General features: G+C 55.3%; 1 protein-coding gene across 4 annotated transcripts in view; it reads left to right on the forward strand.

Annotated features, from left to right (window-relative positions):
- The window catches only part of NFIC (nuclear factor I C), a 61,342-nt gene that overhangs the window by 26,533 nt on the left and 14,613 nt on the right, over positions 1-20,196 (forward strand). For all 4 annotated transcript variants that reach the window (XM_070415774.1, XM_070415775.1, XM_070415777.1 and 1 more), the window contains exons 3-7: positions 8,141-8,212; positions 11,780-11,854; positions 12,582-12,705; positions 13,298-13,422; positions 19,528-19,653. In XM_070415774.1, coding sequence (XP_070271875.1) covers positions 8,141-8,212; positions 11,780-11,854; positions 12,582-12,705; positions 13,298-13,422; positions 19,528-19,653 — 522 coding nt within the window. The remainder of the gene's footprint in view (positions 1-8,140; positions 8,213-11,779; positions 11,855-12,581; positions 12,706-13,297; positions 13,423-19,527; positions 19,654-20,196) is intronic.

Below are 20,196 nucleotides of genomic sequence, written 5' to 3' on the forward strand. Positions count from 1 at the left end.
GTCTGGATGGACCTCATTGTGTTTATCCACTCATCTGTCGATGGACACGGGTTGCTTCCAATTTCTGGCTGTTATGGAAAATGCTGCTATGAATATAGGTGTGCAAATACCTGTCTGAGTCCCTGTTTTCAATTCTTTGATGTTTGTACATAGGAATGGAATAGTTGGGTCATAGGGAAATTCTATGTCTAACTTTAAGTGTTTTATTTTATTTTATGTATTTGGTTTTGAGAGAGAGAGAGAGAGGGAGAGAGAGACATCGATTTGTGTTCCACCTATGCATGCATCATTGGTTGATTCTTGTATATGCCCTGACTGGGGATCGAACCCATAACCTTGACATAGCGGGATGAGGCTCTTAACCAACTGAGCTACCCGGCTAGGGCTCAATGTTTAAGTTTTTGAGCAACCTCCAAGCTGTTTCCCACAGTGGTCGCACCATTTTCCATGCCCATCAATAGTACATGAGGGTTCCACTTTCTCCACATCCTCATAGCCAGACATTTAAAAATATAACACAAGTCACGTCCTGTCACTCCTCATCGTGCTTGAGAATAACACCCAAGCTTCTCACCACAGCCCTCGTGGCCCTGATGGCCCAGCCTCTCTCCTCTTTGATCCCCTTTGCTCACCATGTTCTTCAAACATCCCATGTTTATTCCTGCCCCAGGACCTTTGCACTTGCGACACCATCTGCCCCAGCTCTGCCCATGGCTGGCTTCTGTCCATTCCTCAGTCCTCCGCACTAACGTCACCTCCTCAGAGAGGTTCTGCCTGACTTCTATTTTGAAAGCCACCCCCACAGCCTCTCTCTGTCCCCTCACCCAGTTTCACTGCCTCTGTGGAACGGAGAAACGTCTGAAATTATCTCAGCCTTCTCCTGTTTGTTCTTTTCCTGTCTGTCTCTCCTCCCTTGGCTCTCTGCCATTTTCCCGATGCCTGGCAAGCAGTAGCTGGTCAGTAAACATCTGTGACATGAATGCCGGTGGCACCTTGATCTCCCAGCTACGAACTGGGAGTTTTAGCCACGGGGATGAGAGTGGTCGTCAGGTGCGCAGGGGGCGGGTACCCCAGGACAGGAGGGCAGCAGCAGAGGCCACGGCAGCACCTCCGTCATGGGCTGGGACAGACCACAGTTGGGCTCGTGGCCACGGACAGGAAAGAACAGCCAGTACAGTCCCGTCAGCGGGATCCAGGTTACATTTCTATTGTCGCCGTGAGCATGTGTTTGTTCGAGCAGAAGGCTGCAGGGGGCGGTGACATTCCAGCTGCACATGAGCACCCCCACGGGCCTGGGCCCCAGCCAAACGAGGATGTCACTTGAAATACAGCTGCTGCCGAGGGCCAGGCTCTCACTCACACCAGCGCGCGTGCGCGTAGCTGTGCTCCGTGCCTGGTGCGGAGAGCCTGTGTGTCTTTCTAAGGACATCTTGGAGGAAGGTTCCAGAATGAGGGGAGAGCAGGAGCCAGGTGGATACTGAGGGAACAGTGTCCCGCGCAGAGGGAACAGCCCGTGCTAAGGTCCTCGGGCAGGACCCCGTGCGGAGTGTGGAGGAACGGCAGGGAGGCCTGTGTGACTGGAGCCGAGTGAACAAGGGGGGGAGAGGGAAGAGGGGAGGGTGGGGAGGGACGGGCTGAGGGCAGATCACGCAGGGCCTTGTGGGCCACGGGGAGGACTGGGACTCTTACTCCGAGGGAGGTGGGAGCCCTGGAAGGCTGTGAGCAGAGGAAGGACAAAATCACTTAACTTGTGAGTTTGGCAAAATGCTCTCCCCAAACAGGTTTTATCCCCTGGTCTGTGGTTGGCCCCTCTCCTCCTTGAACTCTAAAATCCTCAAACCCAAAAAGTCAGGGAACAGTTGAGAATGCCCACTTTACAGATGGGGAAAACTGAGGCTCAGAGAGAGAGAGACCCGAGTAGCCCAAGTTCCCACGCCAGGCTGTGCCAGACCTGGGACTCGAACCCAGGATTTGGGGCACAGCTGTCGCTTCCAGAAGATGCCCCACGTTCAGATGAGTCTGTGACCTGCCGCCTCTTCCTCACGACCCCAGTGCGTCTGACAGGCTCTGGAAGGCCCACACCGGCCCGGAGAACTCCGCAGCGATGCCTTTCGACCAGGGAGCCCCACACTCAGGGGATGTGTATTCACATCTCTGGGGACCCCCACAGGCATTCCCCAGCTCAGCCTAAGCTTCGGCTCACCAGCTTCCGCCGTCCTGCCTTGGTTCTTACAGCCTGTCCGTCCATGTTGTCCTCATGCTATACAGAGTACATTCTGAGCCAGATTGAATGCGCTGACTGCAGAAAACCAGTGCGGGGCGGGGTCGACAAGGTCAGGAGAAAGGTCACGAACAAGCAATGTTAAAGTTCAAAGAGATGTTCATTGTTATGTTTTTACAAGAGGAGCAACCAGAACCAGGCTGCTGCGTCCGTTTTCCTTGCTGTGAGGGTGAGCGGGGCTGTCAGCCTCCGGCAAGGGCAGCTGCAGGGAGTCGGTGTATCCGTCTCCCCGTCTGGAATATGGGCGCAATCATCACGTCTCTTCTGGGGGAGTTTTGAAGTTTAAATGAGTCCATGGAAGTGACACTTGGAGCCTCGCAGGCTAGAGCAGTGGTTCTCAACCTTCCTAATGCCGCGACCCTTTAATACAGTGCCTCATGTTGTGGTGACCCCCCAGCCATAAAATTATTTTTGTTGCTACTTCATAACTGTAATGTTGCTACTGTTATGAATCATAATGTAAATATCTGATATGCAGGATGTATTTAGGCGACCCCTGTGAAAGGGTCATTCAACCCCCAAAGGGGTCACGACCCCCAGGTTGAGAACCGCTGGTCTAGGGGATGACGGCTAAGTGTGACTGTCGGATGTACCGTCTGAAAAGGAGTGACCTTGTCAACTTTCCCAGGAGCTGGTCTCAGCCCCTCATGTGCCAGGGCTGTCCGCCCGCCCCCCCCACCTCCCCCACCCCCGCATCCCAGGGTTGTGTGGCCTCCTTGCACTTGGCAGAGCCTGAAATCGTCCTCCTGGTGTCTGTGGTGACTTGTTCATGGCCTGTTGCTCCCCCGTTAGGGACGTCAGCGCCACCAGGGCAGGGACTTTGTCCATGTGGGTCACTGCTGTGTCCTCTGAGCATCTGGTGCCCAGGACACACTGAGTGTCAAAGGAGAGAGGTAAAGGTCATGCAGTTTAGCTCCGATTCATGGATGAGGAAACAGGTGCAGAGGCATAAAGGACTTGCCCGGAGCGCACAGCAAAGGGCCGGAGAGAGCATGTTTAGGCCTGGCAGGTCACACACGCTTTCTGTCCCACCTTCTTTTCCTCGTTCACAACCCTGTACAAATGGATTTGACCCTTTTTTCCATTAGCACCTCCCCCTACAGAGCCTTTTAGACATTTTTTTCCCGAATCACTTCACCCCATGAAATTTTAATATCTATTAAATAGATATTATTATACCTATTTATGTAGCGTATCTATATCTATACATATATTTATATTCTATACATCAAAAGAGCAACATTCTCTAATCCTCTTATACCACCCCCAAGAACCAATTTTTTGCCCCCACTGAGGATGGACGGATCTAGACAAGGGGCCCCTCCTTGGCCCTGCTGAGATACAGGCCGGTCACTCTGTGGGGGGCTGTCCTGGACACTGTGGGGTGCTGAGCAGCATCCCTGGCCCCCGCTCATTCGATGCCAGGAGTACCCCATTGTGACAAGCACAGCCCTGGGAGCCAGAACCACCCCAGTTCAGAACCTCTAGGCTAGGCAGACAGCTTCTGATACCACCTTTGGGAACCCGCTCTCTGAGCTGGGCCTCAGTTTACCCACTTCGTCAATGGGGTGGATTGAATTGGACGGCACCAGGAAGCTCTGATCACGGTGAGAACTTGGCACAGGAAGCTGCCCGCTTGGAGGCGGGGGCTGGGGCAGGAGCCAGCCTCTAGCGTTATCTGCTGCGGGTGCATCTGTGGAGACGGGAGGACGGTGCATTTCAGGGCTGGGTGTGCAAGTACATGGAGGAGGAGGAGCTCGCTGGCCTCTCCTTCCCCCGATTGTCCGGGGAACATCCAGGGCAGCTCCGCCCAGCAGAGCCGGCAGTGACGCCGGCGTGTTCAGCACGGTCCCAGTTGGTATGTGTGGCTGTGGAGGATTGAAAGGCGACCAGTGCAACTGGTGTCCTGAAAATTTCATTTCAGTTCATTTCATTTAAATGCAAAGTCGCATGTGGCTAGTGGCTCTCCTTCTAGACAGCTCTCGAAGCTGACCCAGATGACAGGCAAGCGGTCAGCAGGTGGGGGAGAACTGTTCTGAGGTTTCAGAGATGATTAGAGAGAAGATGGCATCGTAAAAAGGAAGGAGATTCTGACACAGGCTACAACGTGAACGGGACTGAGAGCATTACGCTCAGTGAGATAAACCAGGCACGGAAGGACAGATACTGCGTGATTCCCCTCATACGGGGTCTCTAGGGGAGTCCAAGTCAACACAGAAGGTAGATGGTGAGAGCCAGGGGCTGGGGGGGAGGTGTTAGTGTTTAATGGAGACAGAGCATCAGTTTGGGAAAATGAGAAAGTTCTGGAGACGGATGGTGCGGACGGTTATACAACATTGTGGATGTGGGTAACACCAATGAGCTGTACACTGAGAAATGGTGAAAGTTTATGCTATGCTCTTAACTGCAATCTGAAAGTTAAATGTAAAAATATTTTAATGAGATAGCAAATAAGTACATCATCATATTATTAAGAAATTACACGTATTTGAATTAAAAAATATTTCCCAGGGCGATGGAGAAGGAAGAGATCTTCTTCAACCCAACAAAGGGATCTGCAGAAACCCACAGCTAACGTCAGGCTTAGTGGTGAGGGCGTGAGCGAGTTCCTGACGCTCAGGAGCGAGGCAGACTGCTGCCCGCTGCTCTTTAACATTGCTCTGGAGATCCTAGCCAGTGCAATAAGGCACGAAAAGGGAATCAGAGGCCTACAGATTGGAAAGGAAGAAATAAAACTGGTTCTATTTTATTTGCAAAGGACATCATGATCTACATAGAAAATCCCAAGGAATTAAAAAAAAATAAAGCTTTTAGAACTAAGAAGTAAGTTCAGCAAGGCTGCAAAATACAGGATGCACACAAAAAATCCAATCGCCCCTCTAAATGCTAGCAGTGAACAATTAGAAACAAAAATTAAAAACACAGTATCGTTTCTAATCTGTCCCCAAACTTACCATGTATTGATTGGCAATTGGATGGCAACTGTTTTACACTTCATATTAGCTAACGGGGTGACTCACCAAACCCGGGAGGTGGGGTTTGTTATCTTGCCCATTTTACAGATGAGGAAACCAAGGCTCACAGAGGTGGTGCGGCTGGCCTGCGGTCCCAGAGCGGATGAACAATGAGACAAGGCTCCAGCTAGAGCCAGCCATAGCCTCGTGCAGTCGCTTGTAATGGATACAGAACCACCAAGGCACAAACAACAAAGCTGGTAATAATAGTAATGAGACTCCTCCTCCGTTTGATGCAGCACTTACTGCACACCAGCCTTTGTTTCGGGCACTTCATTGTAGCATTATCACCTTTTCCCCGATGAACAGCCTTCAGGGGAGGTGCCGGGGTTGTGCCCATTTCACAGATGAAGAGAGTAAGGCTCAGAGAGAGAGGCAGCATTGCTTCTGAGGCCCACAGCCTGGTCCGCCTGGTTCCAAAGCCACAAGCACAGAGGCGGTGCTCAGGAAACATGCCCGTTCCGGAGTGTCAGCCAGGCACTGCTGCCTGCTGAGTCCCTGTGGGCACCAGTTCTGGAAGAGGGTCCCGTGCCCGAGGCCCAGAGCCCGGCGGATGAGTGCCCGGGCTGGGCACTTCCCAATGGAGTGGCCACCGTGCCCAGCCGTGGGGCCATCCAAGCGGGACTGGCCAGCTCCGAGGGGCTGCTGGCTGCCCAACCTGGAAGTGGCTACAGGGCTCAGGGCCGAGCCGGGCACACTCCCCTCGGCCGCTGCCCAGCCATGTCCAGCCCAGTCGGCCACGGCTGGGGCTGCAAAGCCAAGTCAAGAAGGAGCTGCCCCCATCCATCCACTCCAGGATGGGAAACTGAGGCACGGGGCCCGCACAGGCCCCTCCTGTGCGGTTTGTGGCGCCCTCCATCTTGGCAGCCAGTAGGTGTACCACACACAACGTGTGCAAAGCCGCTAGCACAGTGCCAGGCAAGCAGCAGGAGCGCGTGACTGTTTTAGGAAGTATCCGCGTTATTATTATCTCCATGACAACACCGAGGGAACACAGGCCCCGAGAGGGGAAGTGACCTCGCCACGACCACGCCTCGGAGGCTCCCAGACGGATGGGAACCCGGCGTCTGATCCCAGAAGCCAGATGGCGCACGCGCAGTGGTGGATGTCTGGCCACCTGCCCAGACGAAGGAAGAAACACAGTTGACCCTTGAACAACATGGGCTTGAAGAGCATGGATCCACGTCTGCGTGGAATTTTTTTCAGTAAATACTGTAAATGTGTTTTCTGTTCCTTATGCTTTTTGAACAACCTTTTCTTTAGCTTACTTCATCGTAACAATACAGTCTATCCTACATATAACAGACAAAGTATGTGTCAGACTGTTTATGTTATCAGTAGGGTTTCTGGTCAACAGTAAGCTATTAATTGAGTTTTGGGGGGAGTCCAATGTTACAAGGATTTTTAACAACGCCCCTGACCCCCACATTGCCCCAGGCTCAACTGTGACCCTCATCACAGAGCACAAGTGCTGTGGGGTGGGGACCTTTTCATCATTTTAACCCTGTTTTCCTTGCCTATAAAATGGGTACAGTAACAATGCCAGCGTTGTGGCTATCTTAAGGATTTGAGGGAGCATATAAAATGGGAACAGCAATATCTGCAGTCATCTTAGGGATTTAAAAAATAATCTATAATAATAAAAGGGTAATATGCTAATTAGACCAGACGTCCTTCCGGACGTCCTTCCTGACGAAGCTGGGGCCGGAGGGAAGCCAGCCGGGTCCCGGGTGCCTGCGGGTGGCCCGAGGGAAGCCAGCCCAGGTCCTGGGTGCCAGAGGAAAGCCGGTGCCGGCAGCCGGGGGAAGGAAGGCCTACCCTTGCACGAATTTTCGTGCATCGGGCCTCTAGTGATAATAATAATGAGGACATTACCATGCCTGCCCAAGCGCTTCATATGTATTATCCCCTTGTCACCTCCTGGCAACCCAGTCAGGCTGGGCGATGCTCACACCCATTTGAAAGAAGAGAAGACTGCAGCTCAGAGGAGTAGGTGACTGGCCTACGGTCACACCGCGATTGCTCTCAGCTCTGGGTGTGGCAGGGCAGCGGGTATGGGGGGCCGAGTCTCTCTCTCTGGCATTTGATTGTGATTCCCAGCACCTTTCTGTTCGACCTGAAAGACAAATGGGTGGGTCCTGGGTTCTGTGCAGCTGGGCTAGGCCCTGGGCCCCCCTCAGCCTGGGTCCTGGGTGGGTGTGGGGCTGCAGAGGGAGCTGGCGTGATCACCCTTCATCCAGGCCACTGGAGCCAATAACGCTGAGCTCAGCGTCTGCCCGCTGCACCCGTCTGCCAAGGAGCCTGATTATTTTTAGATAAGATGGATGGGCGAGTGCTGGGGCGGGAGGTAGCCCGCAAGCCAGGCAGCGGGTGGGGGTATTGCCGCTGCAGAGGGATGCCCCTCGGCCCCCTCTCTGGAGACCCTGAGTAGCACCCCGAGACCAAGGGCTGAGCCCTTAGGACGTGAAGGGCAGAGGCCGAGAGGAGTGGGCCCAAGGGTTCAAGAACTCATCTTTCTGGCTTCAGTTTCCCCATCTGTAAGCTCCTAGGACCAAGGCAGGATTAAATGAGCTCCCCTGTTTCACAAATGAGGAGACTGAGGCTCAGGGGAAGAGCTGTAACCCCCTACTGAGTCGGCCCCTGTACATGGCTTCTCGCCCTGTGAGGCCAATTCCAGCACCTGGCTACACCGAGAACCCCGGCACCTGTGCTGATGCCTGCAGGTGCCCGGCCACTCACCCATGACCCCCTGGGGCAGCAGCCAAGGGAGGGGCCAAGCAAAGACCGTGGGGCCTCAAACGTTCAGGGCCCATCCTGTATCACCAACTCCTTCCTCTCTTGGCAGACGCGGAGCAGAGCGGCAGTCCCCGGGCCGGGATAGGCTCTGACCAGGAGGACAGCAAGCCCATCACGCTGGGTGAGTCTGGGGCAGGCGAGGGGTGGTGGGCGTGGCCCGTCCTCATATTTAATGTGGGGATCATTTTCTGAGCACCCCCCTCGCGTGCTCTGGTGGCTCCGTGTGTGTGCCTGACGCACGTGAATGGTTCGTTCCTCACAGCTACGCAATGGGGCAGCTGCTGGGCAGCTCCATTTTGCAAGTAAGGAAACTGAGGCTCAGAGAGGTTAAGGCACTCACTCAGCCCCGGAGAGAGGCCCTAGGGCACCCTGCATTCCCAGGGGATATTTAACAATAAATAGGAACGTCCCTTCTATGTTGGGAGGTGGAAAGTGGGAGAATTTGCCTGAAGCAGGGCTGGGAGCAGAGCCCTGAAGAATAGAAGGATTTGGAAGCTGCTTCTGCCCTGCCCTACCCCCGCACCCTCACCCCGATCCCGAATCCCACAGTCTGTTCTCTCCAAAGTGGCCAGAGGGCGCCTGTGAGCACCTAAGTTAGGGCCCACCCTCCTCTGCCCAAAGCCCTCCAGGGCTCCCACTTTGGGTGGAGGGTGAGCCCAAAGCCTTCCCACAAGGCCCCCACCCCACCCCTGACCCCTCCCTGCTCTCCCCTCCTCCCTCTCTCCCCCTCGCTCACTCTACTCACTTGCTCTGTTCCAGCCACATGGGGCTCCTCCTTGTTCTCCCAACATGCAAGGCATGATCCCGACTCAGGGCCTTGGCATGTGCTGTGAGCCCTGCCTGGACAGCTATCCGCTCTCCCGCTTTCTCCGGATCCTCCGCTCAAATGCACCCCTCAAAGGGCCCTCAGCTCCAGCAGCCTCGGCCACTCTGATCACCACCCTCTGTTTTATTCCCTCCGAGAAAGTTAGTGGTTGCTTATATGTTTGCCTCCTCCCCTAATGGGACATCACTCGGGCAGAGGTTTTTGTCTATCTTGGTTACTATTGTGTCCCCAGTGCCTAGAATAATACCTGGTACACAGTCAGTGACTCAATAAATATTTGTAGAGAGAAAGGAAGGAGGAAGGCAGGTATGAAGCAGAGAGAAAAAGAGAAACTGGAGAGATGAGAAGGGAAGGAGGGAGGGAGGGAAGAAGGAAGGGAGGGAGGGAGGGAAGAAGGAAGGGAGGGAGGGAGGGAGGGAGGGAGGGAGGCCAGTATGTGAGGGCATCCTGTTGGAGGCACCGGCCCAGCCATGCCCGCAGAGGCTGGCTGGTTCAAGCAGGTTCCCAGGCCCCCAGGCCGCTCCTCACGGGCCATCTGTGACCAGAGTCCTCCTTGGCCTCCTGAGACCCCGGAACCTCCTTCTGACTCAGACGTTCAAGGCAGGCTGGGCAGCTGCACACTTTGGCCTGGTCCCCTGAGGAGCTCCAGCGTCTGGCGGAGGAAATCACTTCCTTTCCACCCGCCAGGGAGTCCCCTGGAGATGGAGCTGGGCGAGTGCTGGACAAACAGGAAACCCCGGCGCGGGGAGGGCAGGGGGCCTGCCGACACCAGCTGGCCAGTTGGGTGGGCAGGAAACAGCCATGGCCACTTGCCCTGGACACTGGGGGTCCACCGCCCTGTCCTTCCTGGGATGTGGTGACCCTGTGCTTCCCAGCGTGAGCCTGGGAAGATGACAGGTGCTCAATGAATGGTGGGCACAGAGCTTGTCATCAGGAAGGCTGGGCTCCTGGGCTGTCCAGGATGTTGGACCGCAGGAGAACAGCACCGCGGCGAGCTCCCTGCAGCTGGTGCTGCCCCGTGGGGGCCGGAAGAACTGCGCCCAGCACACTCTCTCACACACACACACACACACACTCACACACACACACAAACACACACACACACACACACACACACACACGGCCTAGAGATTCCTGCCTGCCCACCCCACACCCTTTCTGACCACTCTCCCAGAAGCAGGGCTGGGAGCAGAGCCCTGAAGAATGGAAAGGATTCGAAAGCTCCTTTCACTCCAGCCCTGTTGGCCTCCACCTTGCCAAGTGCATTCCAACCCCAGGGCCTTTGCACAGGCCATTCTTGCCACCAGGAACTTGGTGGCCCCCAGGGAGGACATCACCCGGGCAGAGGTTTTTGTCTATCTTGGTTACCAGGGAGGTGGTGAAACATCACATCTATGATCGTCCCAACCGGAGTGGCCAACACGTGCAGGGCAGTCACCCTGTGCCACTGCTGCTGTTCTTGGCACGTCCCACATTTGAACACACGTATTCCCGTTTTCCACTGGCAGGTACCCCAGGGTCTCGGTAAAATGCTGCCCTCTCCGTGCGGCTTTCTCTGAGCCTGTGAGTCAGATAGGTCCCCTTCCCCAGAGCTTCCTCACCCTGCCCGCCCTACCCCTGCCTGACACACCTCACGCTGGACTTAGTGATGTTAACATTTTTTCTATTGTGATAAACTACACCGAAGATAAATTTTATCATTTTAACCCGATTACAATGTAAAATTCAGTGGCACTAAGTACATTCACAATGTTGTGCCACCATCACCACTCTCTAGTTCCAGAACATTCCATCACCCCAAAAGACACTTCATTCCCCCTTAACAGTCACTCCCCACCCCACCCCCAGTCCCTGGCAACCACGACCTCACTCTGTCCCTGTGGATCTGCCTGCTCTGGACATTTTACATAAATCCAGTCACTGCTTATGTGGCCTTTTGTGTCTGGCTTCTCACACTGAGCATCATGTTTTCAAGGTTCATCCACATGGTAGCGAGTGTCGGTGCTTCAACCTTTTTATGGCTGAAAAATATCCTGTTGTCTGGATGGGCCACGGTTGTTTATCCATCCATCCATCCATCCATCAGTGGGCACTGAGTTGCTCCCAGTTTGGGCGGTCATGCGTCGTGCTGCTGTGAACATCTGTGTGCAAACCAGCCCAGCCCAGAGAGCAGAGTCCTCTTCCTCTGACCTTAGGTGGGAGTGGTTCTGGGGACGCAGGATTTTCACTTGTGCCTGTGGACCCTCTGCTCAGCCTGTGGTCTGAGCCTTTTTGCCATGCTCTGGCTAGGGACAGGGCGGGGCCTGGGCAGAGAAATCCCTGCCTTTGTGAAGCCCCCAGTCTGGAGGGAGAGAGAGACTGAAGGACAGCATTGCCTGGGGTGATGATTGATAAAGAAAGCAAGCCTGCCCCTCCTGGGTAGTTTGGTCCTCAGCTCTCAACCACCCAGACAACAGGGTATATGGTCCCCATTTTCAAGATTAGGGAGCATAGAGGGGAAGGGATTTGCCCAAGATCACCACCAAGGGGGTGACTGAGCCGAGATTTGAACCGGGGTCCGGCCTCTGCTTGCAACCTGCTGCAGCTTGGGGAGCCCCGAATGAAGAGGAGGCTGGTTATGGGGCCCGCCCGGAGAAAGGGAAACTGGGTGCAGATATTAAGAAAAGCATGTCCCCTCCAGCTGTGTAAAGGCAGAGGGACTCTCCACCTGGCTGGAGTGGCCTAGTCGGTGGCCCCACCACTGCAGAGCTGCAGGAGGAGAGGGGGTGACTACCCAGGCTGAGTCCAGCCCCGAGTCTGGGCAGCGCTGGGGTGTTGAGGAGGGAAACAGACACACTGACACCCATTCCCTCCCTTTTCCAGACACAACCGACTTCCAGGAGAGCTTTGTCACCTCTGGTGTGTTCAGTGTCACCGAGCTCATCCAAGTGTCCCGGAGTGAGTATCCCCACCCGCCTGGGCTGGGACCCGGACAGGGGAGGGGCTTACAGAGGGAGGGGCGATGGAGAGTAGATGGGACTTCAGGATGGAGGCTCCAAGAGGGAAAGCATCTCAGGGAGAGGGTAGGGACTCAGGGAAGAGGAAGGACCCCATCACCCCCTCTTTTCTCCCTTGTCCTCTCCAGCTACCTAGTCACAAGCCAAGGTTCCTAGGAAGGGCAGTATCCAGGCCCTTCCCAGAGCCCAAGGTCAGGGTGACATGCTCGTCCCCAGGAAACAGAATCCATATGCTGGGGGGAGGGGCTGAAGAACCTTCTTCCCGGCATCTCTCTTTCCTGGAGTCCCACCCCCCCATTTTGCTTCCTGCCCCCTTGCGTTCCCTATGAACTTACTGGGGACTCACCCCACTCTCTCAGACACCCCCATTTGAATTCCACCCCAGGGAGTTTTGCTTAACCCTGACCACCATCTTCCCATCCAGATCAGCCTCTGAGAGTGCTGGAAAGCTTGGTCTCCAGCCCTGGCTATGCCTCTGCCTCACAGCACAGCCTTGGCTTCTCTTGATGGCCTTGGGTGTTTGTTTTTTAAGTCTATTGAATAAAGCCAGTCCTGGCCAAATTAAGAAGCAGGCCAGTTTGGGAAGGGGCTCTCCCTACCCCTCCAGGGAAAATTGCAGTCCTGGACATTGCTCCCTCCCTCATTCCCCTCCCTGTCACTCTCTGCAGCACCTGTGGTGACTGGAACGGGACCTAACTTCTCATTGGGTGAGCTTCAGGGGCACCTGGCATATGACCTGAATCCAGCCAGCACCGGCATGAGAAGAACGCTACCCAGCACTTCCTCCAGTGGGTATGTGCCTGGGTCCCCATCTCTGGGCATTTCATGATCCCTCGCCCACTATGAGCTGGCCCCAGCTGATTCATTTCTCTCCTTGGAAGGCCTGCGCTCATGGTCTACTTGGGAAATGCCTGCTCATCCTTCAAAACCCAAGTGCCTCCTTCCCCTGACATCCCACTCTGGGCTTGAGTCCTACAGGCCCAGACCTTGAGGCTCCATGGCAATGAAGACACCGCTTCCTGCCGACATGTGCTGTGTGACCATGACTGGTCGCATCTATTTGGCCTCTGTGTCCTCCTCTGTAAAATGGGATCACAGTCCTACCGGTTGTTCAGAGGACAGCAGGCCAAGTCACCAGCCAGGCCTCAGGGCTTTAGTCACCCTCTGCTAGCTTCCTGCAGTGTGGCCCCAAGTGTCTCATCTAAGCAATAGGCAGGTTGACACAGGTGTTACCATAACTGGCTGAAAGTCTGGGGTTTCTTTGAGATCTCGCGAGAGCACCCTCCTCACCCCGCCCCCCTAAGGACCGGAAGTTACAAAGCCCGTCGCCTCCGCCCGCGTCTCCGTGGTAACCGGCCTGCGCTCTTCTTCTCTTGCCCCTTAGGAGCAAGCGGCACAAATCGGGCTCGATGGAGGAAGACGTAGACACCAGCCCCGGCGGCGATTACTACACCTCGCCCAGCTCTCCCACGAGTAGCAGCCGAAACTGGACGGAGGACATGGAAGGAGGTGGGGCTGGCGGCGGTGTGGAGACGGCCTTCCGGTCGGGGTTACGCAGCGGGGACTACGTATTCCGGCAGGCACTACTTGCTTGCCAGGGAGCGGGAAGCGGGCCTGGATCCGTGAGGCCTCCCGGGAATTGTAGTCACGCGGCTGCGCGCAGCTGGAAGTCAAGTCCGGGCTCAAGTTCCCGGAGATTTTGGTTCCGCTCAGGCCGGCGGAGGTAGAGGGAGTCTCTCCCACGCCCGACTGTCCTGCTCTCTGCCCTTCAGGGACCAATCTTTGTGGGGTTCCTGATCCATAGAATTGACTCTAACGATTCTGATCAACAGGGTGTTTCCTCTAGGCGTCTGCCATAGACCTCATCTAGGGGGTCCTGAGATGTAGGATCTCTTCTCACTGGGGTCCTCGGTGAAGTCCTATATTTAAGAGACTCCCACCTCCATGGGGATCTTCCCCGGGTGAATCCAGGTCTCTCTTGTCAGCGCTCTTTTTCAGGGGGGCTTCGTTCTGTTGCTCTTCTGTCTTCACAGGGACCTCTGCAGGCTCTCTCACGCGGTTCCTGTTTTATAGGGTCAGCAGTTCCATAGTCTCTTTTCTATTGAGCGCTGGCTCCTGGGGATTCTTTGTTTACATAACATCTCCCCAAGTGCTTTCTCCAAAGAGTTCCCTTTTGGGGGGGCCCTGTCTCCACCAAAATTTTCATCTAAAGAATCCCTTTCACCTTAAGGTTCTCTCCAGTGGGCCAGCATCTGTGACTCAGGAAACGGTGTGCAAAGTGGCCCACAGGCTGCCTTTGCTCTGAGGCAGGCATCCCTGTTATTTCTCAGCTTCTCAGCAGGGTCTGTGCGCCCCCCCCCCCCCCCCCCCGCCAATTTTAGAAGCTTCGCTCTACCCAGTCTCTTATCCCTTATCAAGAATTCACCCCGTGGGATAGCCTAAGGGTTATGAAATGGACTCTTGAATCTACCAGTTCTTAGAGCTTCCTGGTGACGCCGCCTCTCTGAGCCTCAGTTTCCTCATCTGTAAAATTGGGGTGTTAATACCTGCAGTACCCACCTTACAGGTTGTTGTGGGGACTAAGTGAATTGATACAGCTGATATCCCTAGGACAGACCTGGCACTTAATAAGCACCCAATAAACCATAGGATGTGTTTTCTCCCCCCCCCCCCCACCCGCCCCCGACCTTCTCCTATTTCCCTCCTCCCTATCCCTATAGAGCAGCGGTTCTCAACCTGTGGGTCGAGACCCCTTTGGGGGTCGCCTAAGACCATCGGAAAACTCATATATAATTACATATTGTTTTTGTGATTAATCACTATGCTTTAATTATGTTCAATTTGTAACAGTGAAATTGGGGGTCACCACAATATGAGGAACTGCATTAGGAAGGTTGAGAACCACTGCTATAGAGCCTGCTTTCTCATAAAGATCTGTCCATACCTGTAGGATTCTCGAAAAGCAGCATTACAATAAAGAGGGCACGTTCAGGCACCAGAGAGACCTAGGTTCAAATCCCAGCTCTGCCCTGACTTGCTTTGTGGGCTGTGTTACCTGGGGCAGGTAACGTAACTTACCTGATCCTCGGTTTTCTCATCCTCAAAGCAGGAGTGATGAATAACTCTTCTTTCAGAAAGTTGGAAGGAGGAAGTGGAAGGATGTGGGTAGAGAAGCTGTAGCACATAAGTGTCCAGGAAGCAGGAGAGTTTATTGTTGCTCATGTCTTAAAATTCCCACCTCTTCGAATCAGTCTCTTAACACATCTGGTTGACTTTTGAGGTCCCAGGTCTCCTTCCCCTCCACGGTGTGGGCTCCCCGAGCAGGTCCCTAACTCTGGGAGGACCTGTCTCTGTATTGTCAGGCTTTAACTTAGGGGTCAGAGTGTCTCTATGGTTCTGTCTCTGTGGGTTCCCCGTCTCTATAAAAGACCCTGCATTCAATAAGTTTTAGGTTTGGTTATGAAAAACAGAAAACTCAAAGGGATAGCGCCTTTCTCTTGCCAGTAAATGTCCAGCCATCAGCAGCCCTAGCAAGTGTGATGTGAGGGACTTCGGCTCCTGCCTTATAATCTACTGAATAAGATGTTCATTTCCACCTCATGGTCCGAGACAGCTGCTGGACCTTCAGCCCTCATTTCTGCATTCCAGGCAGCAGGAAAGAAGAAGGGTCAAGACTGGGCATGTCCTGTCCCTTTAAGAATAATTCTCAGAAGATGCACTTATCTTCTGCATATCTCTATGCTCCTGGGTTAGTCATGTGGCCATACTCTGCTACAAGGGGCATTGGGAACTGTAGTCTTATTTTGGGCAATTATGTGCTTATCTCAAATTTAAGGGTCCTGTTACTAAGGAAGAAGGGTAGAGCAGATACTGGGAAATGTCTGCCCTGTTATTTACAGATTGGGAACTCAGAAGCACTTGTCATTAACTCTGTGATCGAAGAGGCTGTTTGCATACAAAGTATATACTGTTTAGAGCTGAAAGACAGCCTCTGTGATCGAGCCACAGCAGCCCTGAGAGGTGGTACCATTATAGCCTTAAGTCTATTGATGAGGAAAAGAGCAAGGTTGGAAAGAACCTAGCTTTCAGTTCAGGAAGCTGAAAACAGAAAAAGTTTTAAAAGGAAGGATATGTCAGAGCTAGTCACTGTGGCTTAGTCTGACCTTCCTGCCCTGAGAAGGAAGTGTCACCAATAGGGGACCGAGGTGAAAACCTAGACCAGCTTCTGGTGTGTGATGGGGAATGAGGGAGCTGGAAGAGAATGTCACAGGGTGTGTGTCTCCCTCTAGCGTTCATTGGTTGCCTCCAGTGATGGCAAACTCACTCCCTCCTGTGGGAGCCTCAGTAGAAACCCCTACTGTACGCCTGTGCCTGCCCTGCAGGTGCTCACAGCTAGTATGGGAGATGGATTCCTATGCCCCCCACCCCCATCATTATCTTCCGTTTTCTCCTCCTCCTGACTTCCTCCAGCTTCCTGTCTAGACAGCCCCCAATTAGCTGCTCATTAAGGAGATTAAGCTGCTTGGAGGACTTTCTCCTTCTGTTGTGGCTGCAAGAGCCGTGCTCAGCTAACCCCTCACCCCCAGCAGCCATACTCTGTTGCTTGGGAGTGTTAAAGGGCTGGGGAGATCACGCCAGCCCCACCCAGACAAGACCCCTGCAGCCACATCTCTCAGGCCCCTTGAGCCAGCCTCCAGGCCGTTTCCCTTTCCATGCCTGGGCCTGGAGTGCCCTTTCTCCTGGCCACCTCCTCCTGAGGCCTTCCCTGATTACCCATCCCAGTGGGGCAGAAAGAGGGCACCTTCTGCTCAGCTCCCAGGTTGCTTTGTTTTTGCTGCTGCTTTGGCCCTTCTGGGGACATAGGCCCTTCACATACATGGTTGTTATAGAGGTGAAGCAAGCAACCCTTCCCCGCCCCCCCTCTCTCCTCTGCTCCCTGGGTGGTGGAGTGTGGCCTGTGAAATTACAGAGTTGGATTTGAATCCCGGCTCCACCACTTGTTAACTCTGTGGTCTTGGGCAAGTGAGTTCTCCCATCAGGCCTCAGTCATCACATCTGTGAAATGGGGGTGACTCCTGTAAGCCCTGCATGGGGTAGTTGTGAGGATGATGTGAGAGCAGGCTCAGAGGGTTCTGCCCCAGAGCTCGCAAAGGGTCCTTACCCAGGGCGGCTCTGCCCCCAGAGGACACTGGGCCGTCCAAGGGAGAGAGGCCTCACTGTGTTGTCAGTGCTCACTGAATGATGGCTGGGCTCGGCAGAACTAAGCACTCCATTCGCCACACACTCTTGTTGACCGCCCTGTGTTCTGGGGCGGTGGAGACCCAGCAGTCAGCTAGAGTGGACCCCCTCCCCCCGACAGCCTGTGGCTTGCCACTCAACCTGCTTCCCTCATGTCACCTCGAATGACCCACAGTGGAGCTGGTCTTCCAGCGGGGATGGCCTTGTTGTTCTAGGGATGCTCAGATGGGAGGTATACAGGCCTGCTTATTCCCTGAAGAGTCTGTGCTTCGGCGGGTCAGACAGGCGTGTGTATGTCCTTAATGGGGGCACGCAGGATGCTCGGAGGGGGACCTGTAGGTGTATGTGTTGAGAGGAAGATGGCTGCTCAGATGGCGGTGGTACATTACAGGTTAAATGGAGAGGCGGGGCTCAGATGGAGGACACAGAGCATGTGTTAGCTGATCACAGTGGCTCAGGTGGGGCATTACAGGCCCATATGCTGAACAGACGGGTGGGGGGACCTCTGGAGCCTGCCCAAGAGCACGAGGGTTATTCTTGCAGCACCTGCCGGGCTCCCCCTCCCCCATGCCCTGCCCTGGCTCCCGAAGGCCCCATCTCAGGAAGCTCAGGGGGGCGGGTCCACACCAGGCTATTTCCATCCAGGACAGGCTGTTCTAGGAAATCCTCCTAAGTGAGCATCTGACAGTCCTAACCTGGTTCTGCCACAGCCCTGCACCAGCAGAAAGCCTGCCACCCTCCTCCTGCGTGCGTGCACACACACGCACACACACGCACACACACGCACACACACACACGCACACACACACGCACAGCCTGCAGGGCCAGCCTCCTCTCCTGCCCACAGCCTCCATCCCCCCGCTCCTCCTGTTCCCTGAGAAAGCCCGGCCCTGGCTCCCAAGGCTTTGCCGACCCACACGCCAGGACTCGCTCCCTCATACTGTGAGGTGCGTCCTCAGGGCCATCGAGGGCAGCAGGTTTGGCACCCCAAGCTATGCTGTTGGAGGGGACAGGAAGCTGCCCGTGTGGAAACGCCACAGGGAGAGGGTGCAGCAGTGTGCGGGTGGGACAGGGCTGGGACGGGTGCAGATGTCCACCCACAGCCGTGGCAGGAGACCCCAGCAGCAGTGACAGCATGCCTCGGAGGAGGGCAGGGGTTCTCACTGGGGTGACTCTGCCCACAGGGGACACTGGGCCATGGCGAGGGACATACGTGGTTGTCACACGGAGGTGGGAGAGGGCTCCTGGCCTCGCGTGGGTGGGGGCCAGGGATGCTGGCAGCACGGCACAGTGGCCAGCGCAGCCCTGATGTCCGCAGTGCTGGGGAGATGTTTCTGGAGTAGGGGACCTTGTGCTGGGTGGCAAGAAAGTCAGACCTCATCAGGGACTCAATGGGAACATTTCACCCTGAAATAAATTTTTAAAATGATTTCTAAACATGTCCACCTCCAGGCCCCACTTCTTTGAGATCCCGAGTCCAGGGATGGGGCCGGATCTGCATATTTGGGGGGCATGCCACCATCCTGAGCTCTCACATTTGGAGGCTGGCGGAGGTGGGGTGCAGGGAGGAAGGCAAGGGGCACTCACCCTTCTTCAGGGCTAACGTGTGCCTGGCCCTGGTGCGGTCCATCCTCTGTATCATGGTGACGGCGGCTTCTTCCTGAGCCAGTGTTTGCTCTGTGCCAGGTCCCCATGGATTCAACATGTGCCCGTTTTACACCATTCATTCACTCATTCATTCACTCATTCATTTGCTCACAGAAGGTTGAAGGGGCTGAGCTGTCAGGGTTCCCGAGGGCCCTGGCAGGGGAGGTAGTGAGGCCCCCATCCTCAGAGGGACGACAGCAAGTAATGCCAGCAGGTGGGTGTGCGCCAGGCCCTTCACACCTTATATCTCACTTCATCCTCGAGGTGGCCTTGCAAGGGTTTTCTTCCTTCCCCTGTAAGGATGAGGGGGCACAAGATCCGCGGCTTAGGGGCTTGTCCAGGTCCTCTCGGCTCGCCAGGGCCCGGCCCCCTGTCTGCTCACCCTGCCATCTTCCGGGGCTTGGGCAGCCCTGGGAGGGCCTGTCTCCGGAGTGAGAAAAGGGGCGGGGCCAGTGGGGGTGAGAAAAGGGGCGGGGCCAGTGGGGTGAGAAAAGGGGCGGGGCCAGTGGGGGTGTCCGGGGCCTGTGGTGGCATCAAGGCCATAAACCCGGGTGGCTCCCTTCTCTACCGTGAGCCTCAGTTCGCTCCATCTATAAAGTCAACCCCCGGCCCCTTGCCCACAGGCTGCTGGGAGAAAGAGGGGCAGGGGCTCCAGTAGGGAGGCTGGGGTCCTGGGAGCGGAGCCACCCTGCCGGCAGCCCTGTGACCCTCTGGCCCCTCCCCACACAGGCATCTCATCCCCGGTGAAGAAGACAGAGATGGACAAGTCACCCTTCAACAGCCCGTCTCCCCAGGACTCACCGCGCCTCTCCAGCTTCACCCAGCACCACCGGCCTGTCATAGCCGTGCACAGCGGTGAGCACTGTGGGCCCCGGTGGGGAGGTGCCCCGGGCACTCTTTCAGTCCCCGCCAGGCAGGGAAGTCCCACCAGCTGTCTGAGCACAAGTCCTATCGCTGTAGCTCCCTGCTGGGCAAGGAAACCCGGAGGTGCCGTGGTAGAGAGCGCCCAGGCCGGACTGTCTCTTTGGGCCTCAGTTTCCCCTTTTGCATGGGAAAGAGACACAGCCTGTGGTTTGCCCCTTAACCTGCTTCCCTTATATCACATTTGAATAACCCATAGACAGACGATGGTGTGGGGCAGTCACAGAAGGAGGTAGATATACCTGGCGTGTGGCCAGGCACACACAGGCCACGCAGGTGATCCGGGGCCCTCCTGGCCACACAGACGGGAATTTCACACAAATAACAGAGGGAGACAGGCTCCGGCAACCACAGGGTGTCAGCTGAGCCGGGCACGCTGCACCAGCCCTCCCCAATGTCACCTGTCAATTAGGGCTTCCCCGACCGACCGGGGCTGTCATAGGACTGAATGAGTTAAATTGTGATAAGCTCCCTAAT

This window comes from Myotis yumanensis, unplaced genomic scaffold (assembly GCF_028538775.1).
Source record: "Myotis yumanensis isolate MYYU_CA2020_CCGP unplaced genomic scaffold, mMyoYum1.0.hap1 SCAF_5, whole genome shotgun sequence".
Lineage (NCBI taxonomy): Eukaryota > Metazoa > Chordata > Mammalia > Chiroptera > Vespertilionidae > Myotis > Myotis yumanensis.